Raw genomic sequence first — 23,544 nt, 5'->3', positions numbered from 1 at the left:
GCCCGATCCACAAAGCACTTACCTGGAAACTTGCGGCGGTGTATCGTAAATACGTCCGGCGCAAGGCGGGCCAATTCAAATGGGCGTGTGCCATTTGAATTAGGCGCCCTCCCGCGCCGGACCTACTGCGCATGCTCCGTTTCGCAATTCCCGTTGTGCTTTGCGCGCAGTGACGTCATTTTTTCGAACCCGTATTCCCGGACGGCTTACGCAAACGACATTCATTTTTAAATTTCGACGCGGGAACGACGGCCATACTTTAGACAGCAATACGTTTGCTGACTAAAGTTAGGGCACCAAAAACGACGACTAACTTTGCGACGGGAAACTAGACTAGCGGCGACGTAGCGAATGCGAAAATCCGTCGTGGATCGCCGTAACTCCTAATTTGCATACCCGACGCTGGTTTATGGCGCAAACTCCCCCCAGCGGCGGCCGCGGTACTGCATCCTAAGATCCGACAGTGTAAAACAATTACACCTGTAGGATCTTATGGATATCTATGCGTAACTGATTCTATGAATCAGTCGCATAGATAGAAACAGAGATACGACGGCGTATCAGGAGATACGCCGTCGTATCCCTTTTGTGAATCTGAAAAGGAAAAGTGTACCGCGCTTAGGAGCAAATTAGTGAGGGTAGAGTAATGAACTAGGGTGGTACCAGTAATGAATGTAACTCAGAAACCACTGAGTGTGAGTGTAAGTGTGAGTTTTGAAGCTGTAATGTGCCCCTAGATGCACTCAATTTTTTAAATTTCCCCTCCGGGGATGAGAGTTGCATCTACCATTGCATATTTTTGGTGCCCTTGAGACAATGCATACGCCCTTTGCCCCCACTAATACCGTGCTTTTTGGTTTGTACCAACCCTATTAATGCATTTGCTTTCAGATGGCAATGCAGGATTGTGCAAGGGCACCCCATTAACACTGTGCCTCTGCCTATGGGTGGCTAACACCGCCCATATATTTTGATTATTAATTATGAGCTTTCTGTATGACTTCACATACACCGTAATACCTGGACTTATTGCCCCAACCTGGCATTCTTATTTTTGGATATTTATTCAATCTATAACCTACGCCATTTACCCATTGGTCTACATATTATTACATTCTGGCTAAATGTCACTTATTCCATATACCCAGATCCCTAATGAAGGCTGGGGTTAATACCATTCCTTCCATTATATTTTCTTTTTATTATAATTTATTTTTTAATTTTAATGCTCAGTTTTTAGTGTACAATTATCTACAACTAAGTATTTACACGCAAATATTTGTGACTTGTACCCTTCTACCTTACATTTTGATACTTCACTTCTGGATACATTGTGGGTGGATTGACAATGGTGCATGGACAGCATTTTCCCCTATAAGCAATGCCAAAGATACATTTCCCCACAAAGGGTTTTATCAAATGTACTGTGTTTCACTATTTAGGGAAACAGCACAGTGGACAGTGATTTTGCATATGCCTTTTAGTAGTATTGCGTGATGTAATGCCGATGTCTCACTGCCCAAATCACTGTTTAAAATATTTGCATTATGTCTGAGGATATCAGCGCCAACATTCGGCAATGGGAACGTCCACGGAGACACTCTAAAACATTCCAATTAGATGGGATTCCCTAACACCTTCTGATTGGCTTCTACCGTAGAGGGGGAGGGACGCCTGCATGTTGACGCCGGCTATATAAACGATCTGACGAGGTATGCGTGTACCCGCTTCAGAAGACGTAATCAATACGAAACGTGCGTGAAGCGGATACACGCACACCCACACGCACTCCCGGACCGATCAGCTGTCTTCCAGTGGAGCGCGCGCCGTTCCTCAGCTGGAGCTGACACATTTGTTTCACCGGCTATCAGTGCTGTGCTGGGAGGCTTATGCTATCGCAAGATAACTGCCTGCTACTCTGTTTTTATTTTTTATCCCTACCAATTGTCCTTATTTTAGTTATTCCTTACCCCTTTTTGGAAATTGGTTCTATACGTTTTATGTAAACTGCCTGCTATGTTGCACATGCCTATGTGGCAGTATTAAATAAAAAAAACCTTTTTTACTCTGAACATACTGCGCTATGAGACTATATTTTTTATTGGAGGATTCCCGGACAACTTAAAAAGAAGTAGAGCCATCCAGGCCAGGAAATCCGTGCATCCATAGGACCCAGGAAGACGATATCGCAGCTGCTGGAGATTAATCCTACTTGCACTTTACCCCTGCAGGGGTGAGTGCCTTCGGTGAGTAGGGACCCAGGAGGGGAGCACCGGAGCACTGTGCGAATTCACACAACTGCATTTTTGTGATCTATCACCCTTTGTGGGTGCACCGGCTCACGGACACTTAGATATATATATATATATTAACATATACTTTTTCACTGTTATGTCCATTTTTATTTTTACCTTTTGACATTATGTGGACTGATGAGCTTTTTTGCTATATTTAACCACTGGACTTATTCATTTATTCACATTTGGCTATAGCTTCACCAATTACTGTTGTGCTATACACCTATTGGTATTCACCACTACGCTGGTACTTTTTTGATTTTATTTATCGCTGAGTGGCGATCACGGTTCCATTTGATATTTATTTCAGTTTTTATGTAATATACATTATCACCTATAGCTTACAGTTCACCTACTGGGTGACCACCTTTGCGGCTTAGAGCCATCATTGACTTATTTTGTATTTTCCACACTTGTTGTATATTTATTATCACATGCTTATTAGAGTGTACAGTACATGCTAATTAGGCCACTACGTATTATTACACTCAGGCACTTGTATTTCTTTTTCCCCTTTGATCACATACAAGTTACTATTGCACCTTTCCATTGGTACATTTAGCCTCTAGTCCAGACAGCGCCACTACCCCTTTCATTTTTTATTTTTTCCTTTTGTGAATCTGGCCCAGAGATTCCCTTATAAAAAAGGGGAGAAAGGTACTTCTAATATATTTTATATCTATACACAGATGTTTTGCCTTTCATTTCTATTTTAAACGGAATGGGTTGTATTAGAAGGTGAGGCTTCCATACACTTTCCCTTCTATCCCCCAATATCTGCTGTACTGATAAGTGTATGAGTATGATCTCAGGTATTAGTATGAAATCATGTCTGACAGAGCAAACTGAGGGCTCTACTTATAGGAAATTCATTCAGCTCTTACACATATTGCTAGAATGTAACACAGTGATTTCCTATGATTGTCAGCTCCATCTAGTGGCCATAAAACTGTATTTTTCATTAAATACCTCAATCAGTAAAAATAGCACAATAACGCTTTATGGCCACTAGATGGAGCCAAGGAAATCAGTGTATGAAATAAAATACATCCAATATTCATCATGGCCGCTCACATTCATTCAACTATTTTTATTTTATACCGACCTCTAAGTGTTTGTGAAATCTTCCACCCCAAAATGTACTCAGCCAATGAGAGGTAATGACTCCATTTTTATTTTTCTCCTGCTATCAATGGCCAACACGGTACAACACTTCATCCATGTCTTTGGTGATCTCTGATCTCCTTATGAACTGTTTCTTACACGATGAAGATCAGCCATGGAGTATATCTGAGGTGTATATCAGGGTGTGCTTCTTCCCCACATGAGAGCTGTGATGTCCAGCAACATTCATATACAAGACATTTCCCGCACTCACTAATACACCTCGAGGGTTGTGTGGGATCCCTGATGTACAGGAAGCCAGGACTTCAGTGAGGAACATTTCCCTCACTCAGGACAGGATTACGGCTTCCCCCCGTGTGAGATCTCTGATGTCTGTAAAGATGGGACTTATTTGAAAAACATTTCCCGCACTCAGGACAGGAATACGGCTTCTCCCCTGTGTGAGATCTCTGATGTATGTAAAGATGGGGCTTCTGTGAAAAACATTTCCCGCACTCAGGACAGGAATACGGCTTCTCCCCCGTGTGAGATCTCTGATGTGTGTTAAGATGGGACTTATCTAAAAAACATTTCCCACACTCAGGACAGGAATATGGCTTCTCCCCTGTGTGATATCTCTGATGTGTGGAAAGATGTGACTTATATGAAAAACATTTCCCACACTCAGGACAAGAATACGGCTTCTCCCCCGTGTGAGATCTCCGATGTTTGTAAAGACTGGACTTATCTGAAAAACATTTCCCACACTCAGGACAGGTATACAGCTTCTCCCCCGTGTGAGATCTCTGATGTGTGTAAAGACTGGACTTATCTGAAAAACATTTTCCACACTCAGGACAGGAATACGGCTTCTCCCCCGTGTGAGATCTCTGATGTTTGGAAAGACTGGACTTATCCGAAAAACATTTCCCGCACTCAGGACAGGAATACGGCTTCTCTCCCGTGTGAGATCTCCAATGTTTGGAAAGACTGGACTTATCCGAAAAACATTTCCCGCACTCAGGACAGGAATACGGCTTCTCCCCCATGTGAGATCTCTGATGTCTGTAAAGATGGGACTTATATGAAAAACATTTCCCACACTCAGGACAGGAATACAGCTTCTCCCCTGTGTGAGATCTCTGATGTGTGTAAAGATTGGACTTCTCTGAAAAACATTTCCCACACTCAGGACAGGAATATGGTTTCTCCCCCGTGTGAAATCTCTGATGTCTGTAAAGATTGGACTTCTGTGAAAAACATTTCCCGCACTCAGGACAGGAATACGGCTTCTCCCCCGTGTGAGATCTCCGATGTTTGGAAAGAGTAGACTTATCTGAAAAACATTTCCCGCACTCAGGACAGGCATACGGCTTCTCCCCCGTGTGAGATCTCCAATGTTTGGAAAGACTGGACTTATCTGAAAAACATTTCCCGCACTCAGGACAGGAATACGGCTTCTCCCCCGTGTGAGATTTCTGATGTGTGGAAAGATGGGACTTCTCTGAAAAACATTTCCCGCACTCAGGACCGGAATACGGCTTCTCCCCTGTGTGAGATCTTATATGGACATTAAGATGGGCTTTAGAAGGAAAACCCTTCCCACACTCAGTACAGGAAAGCCTCTTCTCTGTTGCAATGACGGCACCGTCCCGCACAGTCTGAGGTTCCTCAGGATAAGAGGAATACGATGGTCCGGCACCGTCCCGCACAGTCTGAGGTTCCTCAGGATAAGAGGAATACGATGGTCCATCTACACTGTGTGGTGCCGGATGGACATTTGAGGTAGTCGGGTTTTCTCCTGGACTATACTGTGTGATGCCCTCATCTTCTACTTTACAGTCTGGAGACAAAGTGAGACAATCCTCTGAGGTTTTCCTCATCTCCCGTCCATCTACTAAAATAGAAGTAAAAAGATTATTACTAAACATGAGCTGATTGGTTCCCCTAAACCAGGACTCCGCCCACATCAGGCAGCTTTGTCTCTGAGGATCTTACAATTCCCCCCTCAAGGTAACTAGTAAATGGCTCCTCTGATCTCCAACCAGATAATTTCTTTATTCATGGACCTTAGTCAGAGAGTGAGGAAACGAGAACTGTCTTTTCTAGGAGTGACAGTGATGAGGGGATTATAGGATGAGTGTCCCCACCCCCTCTATCACTCATTGCCATCTTCCCAACACAAGAAGTTCTGCACTTTATGACTAAATCATGGTCTAAATAAGGAATAATAATGGGGCTGAGCCCCACCAGAGGTCAGAGAGTGAGGATGGGGGGGAGAACAACCAAGATGAAGACTGGACTGATCCTGAAGACCACCATCATTGTGTTATTGACTCCTCCCTCATTATCACTTTCTGTTTAAGGTTCCAAAGTGTGAGGATGTTATCACATTATTATCACCATGTAAAAGTCTGTTCTCCAATCAAATCATCAGACACACCCATTTTCTACTATCAAAAAAATGTTTTAGTTGTACGTACCGCCATTCATTAATGAGCATCATTTCCTTTTTGTTTTTTAATTCCTGGATTGTTAGGAGCCTATTGAGCTTCATAACATCTTTTAATTTTGTGTTTTCTTGTAATATCCATTTTCCAAACCTATTTATTTCCCCAGGTGGGAAATATGTTGTGTCCGTTAAGGGAATATTATAATCCCATTTTTTTTTCTTGTGCAATTGATCCCAAAGTTTTAATGCGTGTCTCGTGATGTAGTGCGTTTCTAAGTTAATTCCTCTGTACTGTGCCGGGACCCAAATTAATTTCCCCAATGCCATTTTACTCATTGTGATTTCCAGGTGTACCCACCTGTAACGGAATGACCCGGGACATCCAGAGACTTTGTGAGGATGGGGGATACTCCTGTGTCAGCGTCCCTGATAACTCTTGGGTCTGAGTCCACTCTGTGCCCTTTGGGCATGGAGTGGCAAGTGAATCATAATTCATGTATTACATGAGATTTGACATCACGGACAGTTCATATTGCAGGATCTTGAGAGACTACAAGATGTTGGTTAATTGTGACCCCAACCAGTCAATATTCTATGACTCATTTCTAGTGACATGCTAATTGCGTCAGGGCCTGGGAGACAGTCCATTGTCCTTGTGTAAAGGTGTTGTAGCGGACAGGTGTCAATCCCAGGTCTGCTTCCAGACCTATAATTATGCATGCTAAAAACTGTTTATGTGTGATAACCCTGTCTACAGCTTATTGTTGTTATTATTTAAGGAATGTTAAGTAATTAGCCTTAGTGTGTGATTAGGGGGACAGTTTGATTGTTCCTGTAAATTCTGTGACCTGTTGTACTATATATAAGACTGAAAGAAACCATTAAAGTTGTATTACATTTGGAACAAGTACAGAGCTGCGTGTCTCGTCTTGATTCTGGGAAAATGGGATGCCTGCTGGTCTGTCTGTGTGTCAGATAAGCTGTTGTCGGGGATGGAAGGTCGTAAACGGTGGTGACCGTTACACCACCTCTTTTCTGTGTTATTTTTGGCCCAATCCGTAAGACGTGATATTACGATCGCATAGTGATATTTTCTTATATCCGGTGCCCCTAGCCCCCCTTGTGACTTATCTTTAGTCAATGTGCTGAATTTAATACGTGATTTTTTCCCTCTCCAGATAAATTTTACAAACATTGATTGTAATTTTTTAAAATAGGCTTGTGGTATTGGGATTGGTAGCATCTGCATTTTATAGAGTATCTTCGGTAGGATTGTAATTTTGAAAATATTTATTCTTCCACTCCAGGACAATTGCCCTGGTGCAATTCTGTTTAATTCAGTTTTAACCTCATTTAACAATGCCATAAAATTAATCTTATATAAGCTTTCCATGGAAGTTGCTAGCCTAATTCCCAAATATTTTAGTTATTTTTTCCAGCCAAACGGGAAATCTTCCTGTAGGGCACTTCTATCTTTTTTCGAGATGTTAATTCCCAATATTTCAGATTTGGCAGGGTTTATCTTGAAATTTGAAATTTTACCGTATTCTTTAATTGTTTCCATTAATTTAGGTAACGTTGTCCTGGGGTTTGTTTCGTAGAACAGTATATCGTCCGCATAAGCGGCAAGTTTATGTTCTTCACCCCCTAGTGTTAAGCCCTTGATGTCCAAGTTTTGCCTTATACACCTTAACAGGGGTTCTAATGCAAGTGTAAACAACATTGGTGACAAGGGGCATACCTGTCGGGTGCCATTTTTCATTTCGAATAACTCCAATAAAATCCCGTTAACTTTGACTCTTGCTGTAGGTCTGTTATATAATGATCTTCCCCACCCTCTCATTCTGGGACCTACGCCCATTGACTCTAATGTATGTTGCATGAAGCCCCAGTCTACCCTATCGAAAGCCTTTTCGGCATCTATGGACAGTCCCGGGGCTCCGCTTTTTCTGATCTCCTCTATAACCAGGAGGGTTCTAATCCCATTATCTCTTCCTTCCCTACCTGTGATAAACCCCACTTGGTCCGTGTGAACTGCATCCTGCATCACTTTTTCCATCCTAATGGCGAGAATTTTTGAAAAAAAATTTAAGTCGGTGTTGAGGAGCGAGATCGGTCTATAGCTAGAGCATAAGGAGTTGTCCTTACCCTCTTTGGCAATTACTGATATTATCGCTTCTAACGCCTCTTTCCTCATCTCCCACTTTTCTCCAATCCCGTTGAAGTAAGAGCATATTTTGGACTGATTACTATTAATTTTGTCTGAGAATTTTTTATAATACAAAATGGTCAGACCATCAGGGCCAGGGCTTTTCCCATTTGGTAATTCTCAAATAATTTTACTTATTTCCTCTTCTCTTATGGGGATTTCGAGATTATTGCATTTGTCCTCTGAAATCTTATTTAGCTCCACTTTTCTCAGATATGTTTTCATTTTTTCCTCTTTTAGTATATCCTCTTCTTTTGAACTATTCTTATTAATTGAGTAAAGTTTCTCATAGAATTCTAGAAAGTTTTTAACAATATCTGATGTCTTATATCTTATTTCTCCCGTATTTGTCTGTATTCTTTTTATATAATTAGCTATTTTTTTTTTTTATAAATTTGCCAAATATTTCTCTTCGGTCTTGGCCCAGGTTCCCTGGGCTGAAGTTTCTTCTAACACTGCTCCCCAGCCCAACAGGCTGGCATCCATAGACACCACCTTCCAGGTGACTGGGAGAAAGGATTTTCCTTTCGGAAAGTTCTCGGTCTTTAACCACCAACTGAAGCTTTGGCACCCCTGTAGAGACAGGCGCATGGGTAAATCCAGAGCTTGGCTTCTCATGTTCCAGGTAGATAGAATACTGCCTTGAAGTAGTCTTGAATGAAACTGGACAAAAGGAACAGCCTCGAAAGAGGCCACCATCTTCCCTAATGGCCTCATGCAAAGGCAAATAGATGGTCCCTTCTTCGCCCTGACCTTGGGGATCAATTCTCTTAGAGACTTGATCTTTGGCTCTGGCAGGAATACTCTGCTTTGGCCTGTATGATCATGCCCAAATACTCCTTGTTAGGGCTTGTAGAGAGAATTTCTGTAGGTTTATGATCCATCCTAAATGCTCCAGGTATTCTACCATCCTTATCACAGCTTGGATTTAATCCTGTCACTGAATGATCTATCACAAGTAGATCATCTAGATAGGTCATCGCCGCTATGCCCCTTGCCCTCAGCTTTACCCACAGAGGGGCCAGAACCTTTGTAAATACCCGGGGTGCAGTTGCCAAACCAAAGGGCAGAGCCACAAACTGGAAGTGGCGATGTTCTACCGCGAACCTTAGGAACTTTTGGTGAGTGGGATGGATAGGCACATGTAAATATGCATCCTTGGCAGTCAGGTTCTTATTTACACAAGAAATAGCTGCATCTACAGAGGGCAGACTCCACTTCTTGGTAAACTTCTCCTCCATGGGATAAAGAACTTCAAATCTCCTAGGAGGTGAAAAACGCGTATCTGGATGTAGCCAGTCTGTGTAAATCAGATTCTCCAGTAAAGGATGAACCCGGAAAAGAGCATGCAGCCTGCGGGGATTTCAATGAACCCAGAGAGGAGACAGGGGATTTAGTTCATTCCGAAGAGGGTAATGTAGAGCATACTGCATCAGCATAACATCACACCTGTAATTTCAGAACCTGGGAAGCAGAAAATATCAGATATCCCTAATCCCTCCGACTTCTCATCCTTATCCCCTAAAGCTGTTACATCATCCTCCTCAGATCTTTCTGCAAGGAGATCTAAAACAACAGAAGGAGATCTGCTTCGCTTTTTGTCCTTTTGTGAGGACTTTGCAATTAACGTAGCGATTCTCCCTTTTTAGTTGTTCAGGACTGCCACCAAAGTGTCCTCAGTGACATATGCAGGCACAGGCACCACAGGAGAGGCTGCTACTCCTGATAGAGGCAATGGCTCATCCTGTATAGGTGCTTCAGATATTACAGGAGAGGAAGGTACCAAGCATGGAAAGGTTAGAGCATCCTGTCTCAGGCGGTGCTGCTTTTTTGTCTTTTTTAGTCCCTGAATTTCTCCCTTGGGAAGACATATTACTAAGCAAAAGCCGAGGTACCAAAACGCATCTACTACTGTGCTAGTTCAGCAATCTACATAAAGGCCCAGATTCACGTAGAGCGGCGTATATTTGTGCGGGCGTAGCGCATCTAATATGCGCTACGCCGACGTAACATAGAGAGGCAAAAACAGTATTCACAAAGCACTCGCTCCCATAGTTGCGCCAGCGTAATGTAAATTGTCCCGCGTAAGCCCGCCTAATTGAAAGTAGGAAGGAAGTGGGCGCTCAGAATCACATTGAATTTACTCCCCAAGATACGACGGCTCAATGCCTACGACGTGAACGTAACCTACGCCCAGCCCCATTCACGTACGACTTACGTAAAATACGACGGCTGTTCCCTGGTCCATACCCTAACATGACTTACACCTGCTTTATGTGGAATAACTTTACGCCGGACGTATGCCTTACATAAACGGCGTAGATTACTGCGACAGGCGTAAGTACGTTTGTGAATTGGCGTATCTCGCTCATTTACATATTCAACACGTAAATCAATGGAAGCGCCCCTTGCGGCCAGAGTAAATATGCGCCCAAGATACAACGGCGTAGGAAAATTACGTTGGTCGTATGAAGCCAAATTTCAGGCGTATCTTACTTGCAGAATCAGGCGCAGAGATACATGCATCGGTGCCACATCGGGGACACCCGAATCTCGATGCAGCGATTAAATTTGATACCCCTAGGTTGTATAGCTCACCAGAGGTGATTGGACACTGGCACAACCAATGAAGACAAGTTCCCCTCTATATAACCCCTCCCCTAAGGGAAGTGCCTCAGTTTTTTCGCCAGCGTCTAAGGTGTTGGAGGCGATTAGGATGTGCTTAAGGAAGCTCTGCCAAAGAAGCCTTCTGGGGTAAAAGAGCTACACTTTCGGGTCCATCCAAGACGCCTAAATTATTACGCATTGCGGAATCGAATCGTGGACTTGATAATCGTAATCGCATCGAATCGTGAGACCGGTGAAGACGCGCAGCCCTAATAAAACCCACTATGTAATGAATAGAGGCTCTGTGTCCCGTGGTGTACGATAAAAAAATAACTTGATTTTGCAAAGAATTGTGGGAAAAAACTACAAATTCAAAAAACTCACCATGCCTCTTTCTAAATACCTTGGAATGTCTTCTTTAAAAAAGGGATTATTTGGGGGGAATTTGTACTTTTCTGGCATGTTAGGGTCTAAAGAAATGAGATAGGCCGTCAGTACTTCAGGTGTAATCAATTTTCAGAGATTGGCACCATAGCTTGTGGACTCTATAAAAAAAGTGGCGTTTGGGAACCTGCCACTGAGGTACCGCACATTCCACAAACTCACGGAAGGGTGCAGAGCCTACCAACTGAAAAGGCAGCAGTTGAAGTGCTAGCAATTTAGCCAAGCTAGCATTCAACCGCTGGGCATGTGGATGGCTGGGAGCGAACTTCTTTCGCTGGTGCAGCAGCTGGGGCTGGAAAATTTGCCTGGTACAATCGGACATTGGTGTACCGAAAGAAGATTGTCCGCAAGTACTTGGCAGTGACACACCTAATTCTACACCTTCGGTCCTATCAGTGCAGGCTTCTGAGAGGACTGAAGGTATAGTGGGGTTGGAGATCCCAGCTGATGAGGGGCAAGGGGAGGTCCGCTTTGTTCTTTGGTGTGGATCTTTTATGTACGCTTGCCAACGAACTGCATGGCAGGTCGACATATGTCTGGTCAAGCATGTGGTGCCCAAGCGGGTGATGTTTTGGCCATGCGAGATACGCTTGAGACATATGTTGCAAATAGCAGCGGTGCAATCTAATGCACTCGTCTCAAAAAAGGCCCACACCAAAGAACTTTTGGAATAACAGAGACAGCAGCGCCCTGCACATGCGGTATGATGCAGTCGGTGTTCTGCCCTTAAGCTGGCCCCTGGAGGGCATCCTGCCTTGTTGGAGATGTGCCTGTGCCTCCTCCTTTCAGGCACCCACGTGGAGTCAGTGACCTTATCATCCCCTCCCCCAGCTGGCAGTATGCTGCAGCTGGGGGAACATCACTGCCAGATTGCTGTCCTGCTTGGACACCCCCTTTCTCTGGGCTCATGTAACTGTCTTCCTCTAGCAGGGGACCATCATCGGAGCCTTCAAAACGCTGGGCATCGTCCTGCAGCATGTACCCAACACTGTGGTCAAACAGTTCAGGGGACTCATCAGGAGGACATGGTAGCACTAGGAAAGGAGTGACTGACTGATTGAGCAGAGGGAAGAGGCCGCCTTGGCAGCTGCTTTGGCAGACAAAGTACCCTGAGCCTGGGTGAGAGGATGAGGAGGATGAGGATGGCTTGGTCATCCACTCTACCAACTCTTATGCATGTTGCGGCTCAACACGGCCAGCTGCCGAAAAAAAGGACAAGCGTGTCCAACGGCCACGTGCTGATGAGGATGCACCGTGTCCATGACCAGCACTGTTGCCTCTAGACACAGAGCCTGCTTGCCCTCTTTTATTGGCCTGTGAGTGTCTGCAGCTCCTTGTTGGCCTTCCAGACATATTGTATTTGATGTATTGGAATAGGTACAAAAGGAATTGTCTGCAGTCAGCTTTAGCTGCACACTGAGCCCAGTATACACTACACTGACTTAATATACTGCAGCGAGAATAACAGGAACACTCTGAAGTGAGATCTAGCTAAACTGAATATATATATATACATATATATACACACACACACACACAACTCCTAGGATGCATATATATACTAAATACACTGACTGCAGCTACCTGAATCGCCTGCCTGCTCTAACTGAAATGAAATGATACTCTGACTCTCTCTCTATCTGTCTCACAATGCTGCAACACACTACACAGGGCCAACACGCAGGCGGCCTTATATAGTGTGGGGCGTGTCCGTGATCCCCTGGGCCATTATTGGTCAAAGGCACCCTTCCTTTGGCCAATTATGGCTCTCTGTGCTGACGGCGCTATGATTGGTCAAAGCATGCGGGTCATAGTGCATGCTTGGCCAATCATCAGCCAGCAATGCACTGCGATGACACAGTGAATTATGGGTCGTGACTCGCCACAATTTGGCGCTAACGGCCCATTATGTTCAAAATTCAGCGAATGAGTGAACAGCCGATGTTCAAGTCAAACACGAGTTTGACTCAAACACGAAGCTCATCCCTATTCGCTACACATCATGGCTTTCTCGTCCTTTTTCCAGCAGGTTCCAGACACAGACTTCTCTGCCACCCGTCCCTGCATGTCTCGCTGTTGAGGATGGATTAAACACGCACTGTGCAGGGGCATTAGGGTTGATTGACAGATGACTGTCTATAAACACAAGGAGGGCTTACAGTACGGCCTGGAGAACATTTCAGTCTTTCCTAACTCGGTACCCTAGGTCGGATTGTTTTGAAAATCACTACCTTTTGTCTTTTGTGGCCTACTGTAATTTTCAACTGAAATTGTCCCACAATACCATCAAGGTGTATTTGGCAGGTAGTAGGGGTGTAACGGATCATGTCCGATCCGCGATCCGAACGGGCCGACCTGTACGGATCGGCACAGCATCCGATCCGCGGAGCGCACCGCCGCCGTGTCCTTAGGAAAGGCCGCGGCTTCGGCCTAGCTCCGGCGGCGGTGCGCGCTGATGTCATCACCCCTCCCTCTGCAGTCTGCACGTGTATTCTTCCAGAGCGCGCAGTCTGCAAGTACAGTGAGAGGTACAGTGAGAGACCAGAGTACAGTAGTAGTAAGTACAGTTGATTGATTCTGAGTTGATTCTCATAAAAAATGGCTATAATTTTCAGTGTGTAGTGTACTGGGGGCAATGTTGGCTATTATGCTATTTATTATTTACTAGTGGGAAAATGGCTATTAATTTCAGTGTGTACTGGGGGAAATGTTGGCTATTATTATTATTACTAGTGGGAAAATGGCTATAATTTTCAGTGTGTACTGGGGGCAATGTTGGCTATTATTATTTACTACTAATTACTAGTGGGAAAATGGCTATTAATTTCAGTGTGTACTGGGGGAAATGTTGGCTATATTATTATTATTACTAGTGGGAAAAATGGCTATTATTTTTATTACAGTGTTTACTACTAGTGTGGGGGCAATGTTGGCTATCATTATTAGTGGGAAAAATTAGTGGATGAGTCTGACTGGATGTTACAGTGAGGTGGGGGCAATGGTGGATGTTACAGTGAGGTGGGGGCAATGGTGGATGTTGTAACATCATCCATCATTGCCGCCACTTCACTGTAACGTCATCCACCATTGCCGCCACCGCCTCACTGTAACATCATCCACCCCTGACATCATCCACCATTGCCGCCACCGCCTCACTGTAACATCATCCACCCCTGACATCATCCACCATTGCCGCCACCGTCTCACTGTAACATCATCCACCCCTGACATCATCCACCATTGCCGCCACCTCACTGTAACATCATCCACCATTGTCGCCACCGCCATGGTGGATCCATGGTGGATGTTACAGTGAGGTGGCGGCAATGGTGGATGATGTTACAGTGAGGTGGGGGCAATGGTGGATGATGTTACAACATCCACCATTGCCGCCACTTCACTGTAACGTCATCCACCATTGCCGCCACCGCCTCACTGTAACATCATCCACCCCTGACATCATCCACCATTGCCGCCACCGCCTCACTGTAACATCATCCACCCCTGACATCATCCACCATTGCCGCCACCGCCTCACTGTAACATCATCCACCCCTGACATCATCCACCATTGCCGCCACCGCCTCACTGTAACATCATCCACCCCTGACATCATCCACCATTGCCGCCACCTCACTGTAACATCATCCACCATTGTCGCCACCGCCATGGTGGATCCATGGTGGATGTTACAGTGAGGTGGCGGCAATGGTGGATGATGTTACAGTGAGGTGGGGGCAATGGTGGATGTTGTAACATCATCCACCATTGCCGCCACTTCACTGTAACGTCATCCACCATTGCCGCCACCGCCTCACTGTAACATCATCCACCCCTGACATCATCCACCATTACCGCCACCGCCTCACTGTAACATCATCCACCCCTGACATCATCCACCATTGCCGCCACCTCACTGTAACATCATCCACCATTGTCGCCACCGCCATGGTGGATCCATGGTGGATGTTACAGTGAGGTGGCGGCAATGGTGGATGATGTTACAGTGAGGTGGGGGCAATGGTGGATGTTGTAACATCATCCACCATTGCCGCCACTTCACTGTAACGTCATCCACCATTGCCGCCACCGCCTCACTGTAACATCATCCACCCCTGACATCATCCACCATTGCCGCCACCGCCTCACTGTAACATCATCCACCCCTGACATCATCCACCATTGCCGCCACCGCCTCACTGTAACATCATCCACCCCTGACATCATCCACCATTGCCGCCACCGCCTCACTGTAACATCATCCACCCCTGACATCATCCACCATTGCCGCCACCTCACTGTAACATCATCCACCATTGTCGCCACCGCCATGGTGGATCCATGGTGGATGTTACAGTGAGGTGGCGGCAATGGTGGATGATGTTACAGTGAGGTGGGGCAATGGTGGATATTATTACAGTGGGGGAGATGACGTGGATATTACAGCAGTGGGGAGATGTCTGGATATTACAGTGGGGAGACGACATCTATATTACAGTAGTGGCGGGGGAGATTGTGGATATTACATTAGTGGTGGGGGAGAATGTGGCTATTACAGTGGGGAGTGGGGACTATATGATGGTGGAATTTTCACAGGTTCATGCAAATTCAAATAACTGCGGCGTTTTGTACGTTTATTCAAATTGACTTTTAGGTTATCCATATTTTTTTTTTTTCTAATTTTTTGTATTTATGGTGTTCTTGTCAATTCATGCGTTTACGTCGGTCGTTCACTATTGTAATATTACGTTTAGCGCAATCCTATTTTTTTTCTATATTTTATTCACTGTATTGGGGTTTTGCAGAAGGATTGCTGCTTCCACTGAGTTTTAGGTAATTTTTGTGGACAGCCGCCGGCTGCACAAGATTGCTTCTAGGTCTTAGCGCAGTTTCTTTCCTTTTTTCCAGGTGAGCTTCCCTGACTGGCGAGTCGAGCGACTGACTGCCCACTGTGCCCAGTGTTCTGCTCCTCCAGGCTACCGAAGCACCTCCACATCCTGCCTCTACTTTGGCAAGGAAGGAATCAGTCCACACACACACATAGTGTGGTCATGGCGAGCGGAGGAACGGAGGAGCTTGAACGCCCCGCGTCGTTTAAATCTCCTGTATGGGATCATTTTGGCTTCCCTGTGAAATATGATCATGAGGGAAAGAGGATGGTAGATAAAACCATGACGGCGTGTAGGCACTGTGGCACAAGAAAGCCATACGATAGTGGAAACACGTCAAGTATGGCCACGCATTTGAAGCGTCATCACCCCGGTGTTCCACTGACAGTCACAGGAGTGAAAAAAGCTGTTCAGCAACCACTCATCACCGCAGCATTTAAACAGCCCCTTATTCCACAATCGGACCGGGCTAAAGCCATTACAAAAGCGATCGGCGTGTTTATGGGTGCAGATATGAGGCCATATTCCATTGTGCAGAACGAGGGCTTTAAGCACATGCTTAACGTGCTTGAGCCACGTTACAACATCCCGTCGCGCATCCACTTCAGCAAAAAGGTTGTGCCAGAACTTTATGAACAGGAGAAGAAAAAAGTCGTGGATGAACTATCCCAAGCATCGTCTGTTGCGCTCACGACAGACGGGTGGACGTCCAGGGGAACAGAGAGCTATATAACAATAACCGCTCACTTCATCACGGCAGACTGGGATATGAGAAGTCCGGTGCTGCAGACACGCCCCCTCTACGAGAGTCACACAAGCGCTCATCTTGCGCAGGTGCTGACAGAAGCGGTGGACGAATGGAAGCTAAAGAGGCCCAGTACCAATATCCCAGTCACAACTGACAATGCCAAAAACCAAGTTAATGCCGTGATTGAGGCAGGACTGGGCCCACAGATAGGGTGTTTTGCACATGTCGTAAATTTGGCATCTCAAAAGGGAATCTCTGTCAGTAGGATGGACCGCCTCCTTGGGAGGATCAGGAAGGTGGTTTCCTATTTCCACCGAAGCACAACAGCTGCCCATGTGCTTAAAACAAAGCAAGAAATGCTAAAGCTGCCTAAACACAAGCTCATAAATGATGTGCCAACCAGGTGGAACTCCACTTATGATATGCTGGAGCGTTATCTGGAGCAGCAGGCAGCTATATACTCTGCACTGACTGACAAGACCCTAAAGAAAATTGTCAAGGACATCATTACCCTGTCTGATGATGATGTGAGAGTGGCAGAGGAGGTCCTCCAGGTGCTTCAACCCCTCAAGATGGTAACATCTCTTCTGAGCACTGAAAGTTCACCATCTGTATCGATGATCATGCCCCTAAAAACAAGGATTCTACAATCCATGGCTCCAGGTGTGGAAGACAGCACCATCACACAAGATGTCAAGACTGCCATTAGAGAGGACCTGCAGCCCAGATACACTTCACCCCCTACTCTACAGGACTACCTTCACAGATCTACTGCCCTGGATCCAAGGTTCAAGTCCCTGTCTCACATGGACCCTGCCCTACGCCAGAGGACATACAGTGACCTCACCACCGAGATTGTGAGCAGTCTGGGCACTAAAGACTGTGATGAGGTAAATAAAGAATATTCTTTAAAAATGATAAATTTTAATCTAAATACATTTTTTTTTTTTTTTAATAATGGCTTTTATTAAATGTTGTTGTTTTCATGTTTCATAGACATGAAAAATGTGGCAATAATATTTCCACATTTTTCATGTCTATGAAACATGAAAATAAATAATAGGTTTAATTAATCAACAATTTTTTTGTGCAGGGTCAAGCTCAAGCTGCAGAGCCAACAGGAGCAAACTTGGACTCATCATCTCCTCCACAAAAGAAGTCGGCGATGGCAGAGCTTTTTGGAGAGACCTTTGCCAGCAAAGACAACAAGACTTCTGCTGACATCATCAAAGAGGAGGTGGAATCCTATCTGCTGGCAGCAAGCGGCATTACAGTGGATGGTGATCCGATGACATGGTGGAAAAGCAATGAGTGTAAATACCCTCATGTTGCCAAGATGGCAAGATGCTATCTCGCTGTGCCAGGCTCTTCAGTTCCTTCTGAGAGGGTGTTCTCAACAGCAGGGGACATAGTTACTGCACAGAGGTCCACACTCTCCCCAGAGCATGTAGACATCCTTGTCTTTTTGAAAAAGAATTTGAAATTATAAGCTCAGGAATGCTTTGCTTTCTTTCTTTTATTCTTCTTTGATGTGGACATATTAGGCTTTCACTATCCATGTTTCAAGAAAGAAGATATGTTGCACTTTTAGTTGTTTTTGGCTCTTTGCCCATCGGCCCATGTCTCAAGGAAGAAGACATGCCTTTATGTTGCACTTTAAGTTATTTTTGGCTCTTTGCCCATTGGCCCATGTCTCAAGGAAGAAGACATGCCTTTATGTTGCACTTTAAGTTATTTTTGGCTCTTTGCCCATTGGCCCATGTCTCAAGGAAGAAGACATGCCTTTATGTTGCACTTTAAGTTATTTTTGGCTCTTTGCCCATTGGCCCATGTCTCAAGGAAGAAGACATGCCTTTATGTTGCACTTTAAGTTATTTTTGGCTCTTTGCCCATTGGCCCATGTCTCAAGGAAGAAGACATGCCTTTATGTTGCACTTTAAGTTATTTTTGGCTCTTTGCCCATTGGCCCATGTCTCAAGGAAGAAGACATGCCTTTATGTTGCACTTTAAGTTATTTTTGGCTCTTTGCCCATTGGCCCATGTCTCAAGGAAGAAGACATGCCTTTATGTTGCACTTAAAGTTGTTTTTCATTATGTTAAACAGAAGATATTATGCCTTGTGCACCGTAACTTGATTTTATATAATTTCAAAGTAATTTAAGAGTGTTAATAAACAAAAAGACAAAACTTTTGTTTGTCTTGTGTTTTTTTTTTTTTTTTTTACTGATCCGAAAATGATCCGATCCGTGACTCCCGATCCGAGGATCGATCCGATCCGTGAGTTTTTTGATCCGTTACACCCCTAGCAGGTAGCCAACATTTTATTTCTCTACTTCATCCCGGTAGGCAGTTATTGTTTGCAGCTCATTCTGTTAAAGCTATCCTCAGGGGTATTCAGAAGAGCAACCCCCCGAGCCCTACTAACAGGCTGCCTATCGCAGGGCACATCTTCCGGGCCATGTCGGATATTTTGTCTAGGTCTCCTTTTGGGCAGCTACCTAGCCTGGTGCTGAAGGCGGCTATTTAGCCTTTTATGGTTTCCTTAGACCGGGGGAGTTTGCTTGTACGGGAGATAATTCCTGTACACTGATTAGTCAGTCGATCAGGTACCCTGACCATTTCGTGTCACACCTAGAGGCATGTAAAACACGGCAAACTGGGGCTGGTACCGATATCGGGTATTTCAAGATTGAGGCTGGTTGGTGCCCAGTTTCGGTTTAACTCATGGCCCAGGTATCAGGGGAACCCAGGGCGAGTCCTCTTTTGATGGTTAACGGGGCCCCTCTCACCTCTGCACTTTTCATAAAGTATTGTTGCACCCTCTTAGGGAATCTGGGGTTGAATCCCATGTCCTGCACAGGTCATTCATTTAGGGGTTGGGACCACTTCTGCGGCATCGCGCCAGGGTGTCCCGGTTCACATTATTAAAAGGTTAGGCAGCTGGAGGTCATCGTGTTACTCCAGGTACATCCCGGAGCCAGTCATTGAGATGTCTCAAGCATTTGTTCATTTGGCCAATTAATTTGTGTTGTTTCAATAAACCTCCTTTATATACTCATCCTAATGTCTTTTGTTTTTACCCCCTTTTAGGCATACTGACCACAGCACACCCCAGGTCACCTTTCAGCTTTCTTCTGTTTCCTTCCCCAAGTTCCACAAGAGGCTCAGAGTACAAATAAATTGTGTCTGCATCACAGAGAAGGAAGATTATCACCCAGTCCTTGGCCTACTCTGGACCAATCAGTGAGCAGTATGGGTGGAGGAATGTATTTAGTGTTGATGACCCACCTGTGCTGATCTCTGTAGGAGTGTCCTCCTCTATAAATGTCCCCGTTATTCCATCCTCCTCCATAGACTGCTGATCATCCCTCACATACCTCTCTTCTTCTTCTGATTTCACCTCAAATTCTAAATCGATTGGATCTCCACTCTAAATCAAGAGAATGAGAGAGAATATCATCTGTAAGATATAAGCTTTATTATTGTGACATCACATCTATAAAATACAAACATTGTTTCCACAAGTCCATGTCTAGATGATCCATCCCACCAACCTTTAAATAAGGAGGGATGGTGTGTCCTTCCTGTGTGGAATCCCAGGAATACAGAGGACGGGGACATCTCTCTGGTGGGTTTCTGTACCTGGATGACTCCACCATGGTGTCCTGGTACAGATATTTGTGTTCTTTTAGAGACTCTGACTCCTCCATCACCCCATCCTCCTCTTTTATCTCTTCTTTAACCTCAACTTTAGAATCTCTTAGGTGTCCACTCTGAATATAGAATAAAAATGACATCAATGGTAACAATGCAGATAATGTACAGATCCTAATGATACTATCAGTGATTGTTCCTCATCTACCTGATGATGGTGGGGGATGGTGTGACCTTCCTGTGTGGAATCCCGGGAATACAGAGGATGGGGACATCTCTCTGGTGGGTTCCTGGTATTAGGTGGCTCCATCATATCCTTGTGTCCTTCTGAAAACTCCTCCATCACTCCATACTCCTCATCCTCCTCTTTATACTCTTCTTTAACATCAATATTATCATCCCCGAGATTTCCACTCTGAATATATAATAAAACATTCATTGTAACAATCATGCTGTGTATAAATCAGAACTACTAATAATTGTCACTCATCTACCTGATGATGGTGGGGGATGGTGTGACCTTCCTGTGTGGAATCCCGGGAATACAGAGGACGGGGACATCTCTCTGGTGGGTTCCCATTACTGGATCCATCTGTAGGAAACACACACACTGGCTGAATACATTGTTTCTATGTGTTTATCAGATGATGGGGGATCTAGGTGGAGCCTCCGTACTGCTCTCTCCTTTACAATAAAGTCTCCTCTTACCCGGTGATGTGAGGGGCGGCTGATTGTCCATCATGATGTCTTTCCCGACACCGCTCATGTCTCCTGTCAGCAGTTTGATGATCTCTCTGATGACTTCTAGAATCTTCTTTGTATTTCTCTATTCTATCAGGGAGGGAGGTGGAGACAATGTGATTATCATAGGATCTCCAGACTTCACACAAGGAAAACTCTAGATTTGAACGCATATAGTAAAATAAAATGACATTCCCAGAATCCTCCTCACCAATCAGGTCTCCGTTTTTATCAAAACTCCACTTGGGATATAATTTACCCAGACAGGGCCCCCCACTCTGTAGGTTAAGAGCTTATTGCAAGGAATTCTGGGACCAACAATATTGCTTTTGCTTGTGAGAGGAACATTGGGAGAAGGGGCTATGAGGTCAGTGTGATGTCATAGGATTCTCTGATTCTGGATGGAGGGACATTGGGAGGAGGAGCTGTGAGGTCAGTGTGATGTCATAGGATTCTCTGACTCTGGATGGAGGGACATTGAGAGGAGGAGCTGTGAGGCCAGTGTGATGTCATAGGATTCTCTGACTTGGATTGGAGGGACATTGAGAGGAGGAGCTGTGAGGCCAGTGTGATGTCATAAAATTCTCTGACTTGGATTGGAGGGACATTGGGAGGAGGAGCTGTGAGGCCAGTGTGATGTCATAGGATTCTCTGACTCTGGTTGGAGAGACATTGGAAGGAGGAGCTGTGAGGCCAGTGTGATGTCATAGGATTCTCTGACTCTGGATGAAGGGACATTTGGAGAAGGAGCTGTGAGGTCAGTGTGATGTCATAGGGTTTGCTGACTCTGGTTGGAGGGATATAGGTAAAAGGAGCTGTGAGGGGCGCTCTGTGAGATATCTGTACACACCGAGTCATTTCTCCTAAATAATAGATGAACGTTGTCTTTAGGCTTTGCCAGGACACATCATATTTCTGTGATCTCTGTCTACTCCGGAGACTTTACTGATCACATTTTAGGGTGAAGATCTGAGACTGGGAACATTATGGATAGTGGTGCAACAAATCACAGTTGATCCGTGATCCGAACGGGTCACCCCCATCGGATCGGCACACACTGTGATCCGTGGATTGCCGCAGCTCCGGGAGCTAGGCCAAAGCTGCGGCCTTTCCTAATGTTATGGCCGCGGCTCCGGAGCTAGGCCGAGGCCTTTCCTAATATTATGGTCGCGGCTCTGGAGGTAGGCCGAAGCCGCGGCCATAACATTAGGAAAGGCCGCGGCTTCGGCCTAGCTCCGGAGCCGCGGCCATAACATTAGGAAAGGCTGCGGGTTCGGCCTAGCTCTGGAGCCGCGGCCATCTTGATACACCCGGTGGTGGCTCTCCTCTCTGTTTACACCCACAGAGCACTCGTTGGACACACTGCTGGGAGTCATACTACCTGGGGGGGTCTGTCTGTACTACCTAGGGGGGTCTGTCTGTACTACCTGGGGAGGTGGGGGGTCTGCCTCTACTACCTGGGGGGTGTCTGCCTATACTACCTGGGGGGTGTCTGTACTGAGAGCGGGGTGTCTGCACCGAGTGGGTTCTTTACTGAGGGGGTACTATAGTTGGTGGGAGGGGGGAGTGACACAATTTTTTTCTGCACCGGGTGACACCAACCCTAGTGACGCCACTGCAGTGGGGGAGATGTGGATATTACAGTGGAGGGGGGGATGTGGATACTACAATGGAGGGGGGGAAGATGTGGATATTGCAGTGGGGGAGGGAGATCTGGATATTACAGTGAGGGGGGGGGATGTGGATATTACAGTGGGGGGGGGGGAGATCTGGATATTACAGTGGGGGGGGGGAGATGTGGATATTACAGTGGGGGGGGGGAGAGATGTGGATATTACAGTGGGGGGGGGGAGATGTGGATATTACAGTGGGGGAGAATTTTAAAACATTTTTGCCGATCTGAAAAATGATCCGATCCGTGACTCCTGATCCAAGAAACGATCCGAACCGTGAGTTTTTTGATCCATTGCACCCCTAATTATGGAGACATTCGTTTTCAGGACATTCACTACAAATTATATTTTTCCCTCTTTCTTCCTATTTGAATCTTATAAAATAAAGACATACATATTCCAATCCCCCCTAAATAACCCCCACCCCCATCTCTAATAAACGTCATATAACTGTTAGTATAGACTGATGAGGTGAGAAGGTGATTGGTGGGAAAGGTGACACATCTCCAAAATGAGGATAATGTTCCGGCCCCACAAGTGGGGAAATATTCTGCCCCTGAAGGGGTTAATCTAGGTCTCCACACTATATATGTGTGTATCATCATCTGCTGGAGATAAAAGACGTCACAGTGACTATGGAGGAAGAGGACGGACATGACGGGGTTACTGGGTGTAAATAGAAGATAGGATCTTATTACCTCCTCTACTGCCACTTCCAGCAACGTC

At 45.4% G+C, this 23,544-nt stretch overlaps 1 protein-coding gene across 1 annotated transcript in view; it reads right to left on the bottom strand.

Annotated features, from left to right (window-relative positions):
* The window catches only part of LOC120935233 (zinc finger protein 721-like), a 243,702-nt gene that overhangs the window by 193,471 nt on the left and 26,687 nt on the right, over positions 1 to 23,544 (bottom strand). Inside the window, exons 3-6 of the mRNA XM_040347399.1 lie at positions 9,512 to 9,628; positions 8,197 to 8,358; positions 8,018 to 8,115; positions 3,766 to 5,062 (exon numbers count right to left, since the gene is read on the bottom strand). Of these exons, the coding sequence (XP_040203333.1) occupies positions 3,766 to 5,062; positions 8,018 to 8,115; positions 8,197 to 8,358; positions 9,512 to 9,628 (1,674 nt within the window). The remainder of the gene's footprint in view (positions 1 to 3,765; positions 5,063 to 8,017; positions 8,116 to 8,196; positions 8,359 to 9,511; positions 9,629 to 23,544) is intronic.

Source organism: Rana temporaria, chromosome 4 (genome assembly GCF_905171775.1).
Source record: "Rana temporaria chromosome 4, aRanTem1.1, whole genome shotgun sequence".
NCBI classification, from domain to species: Eukaryota; Metazoa; Chordata; class Amphibia; order Anura; family Ranidae; genus Rana; species Rana temporaria.
The sequence above is the reverse complement of the archived record's forward strand: the minus strand, read 5'-3'. Positions and strand labels throughout refer to the sequence as shown.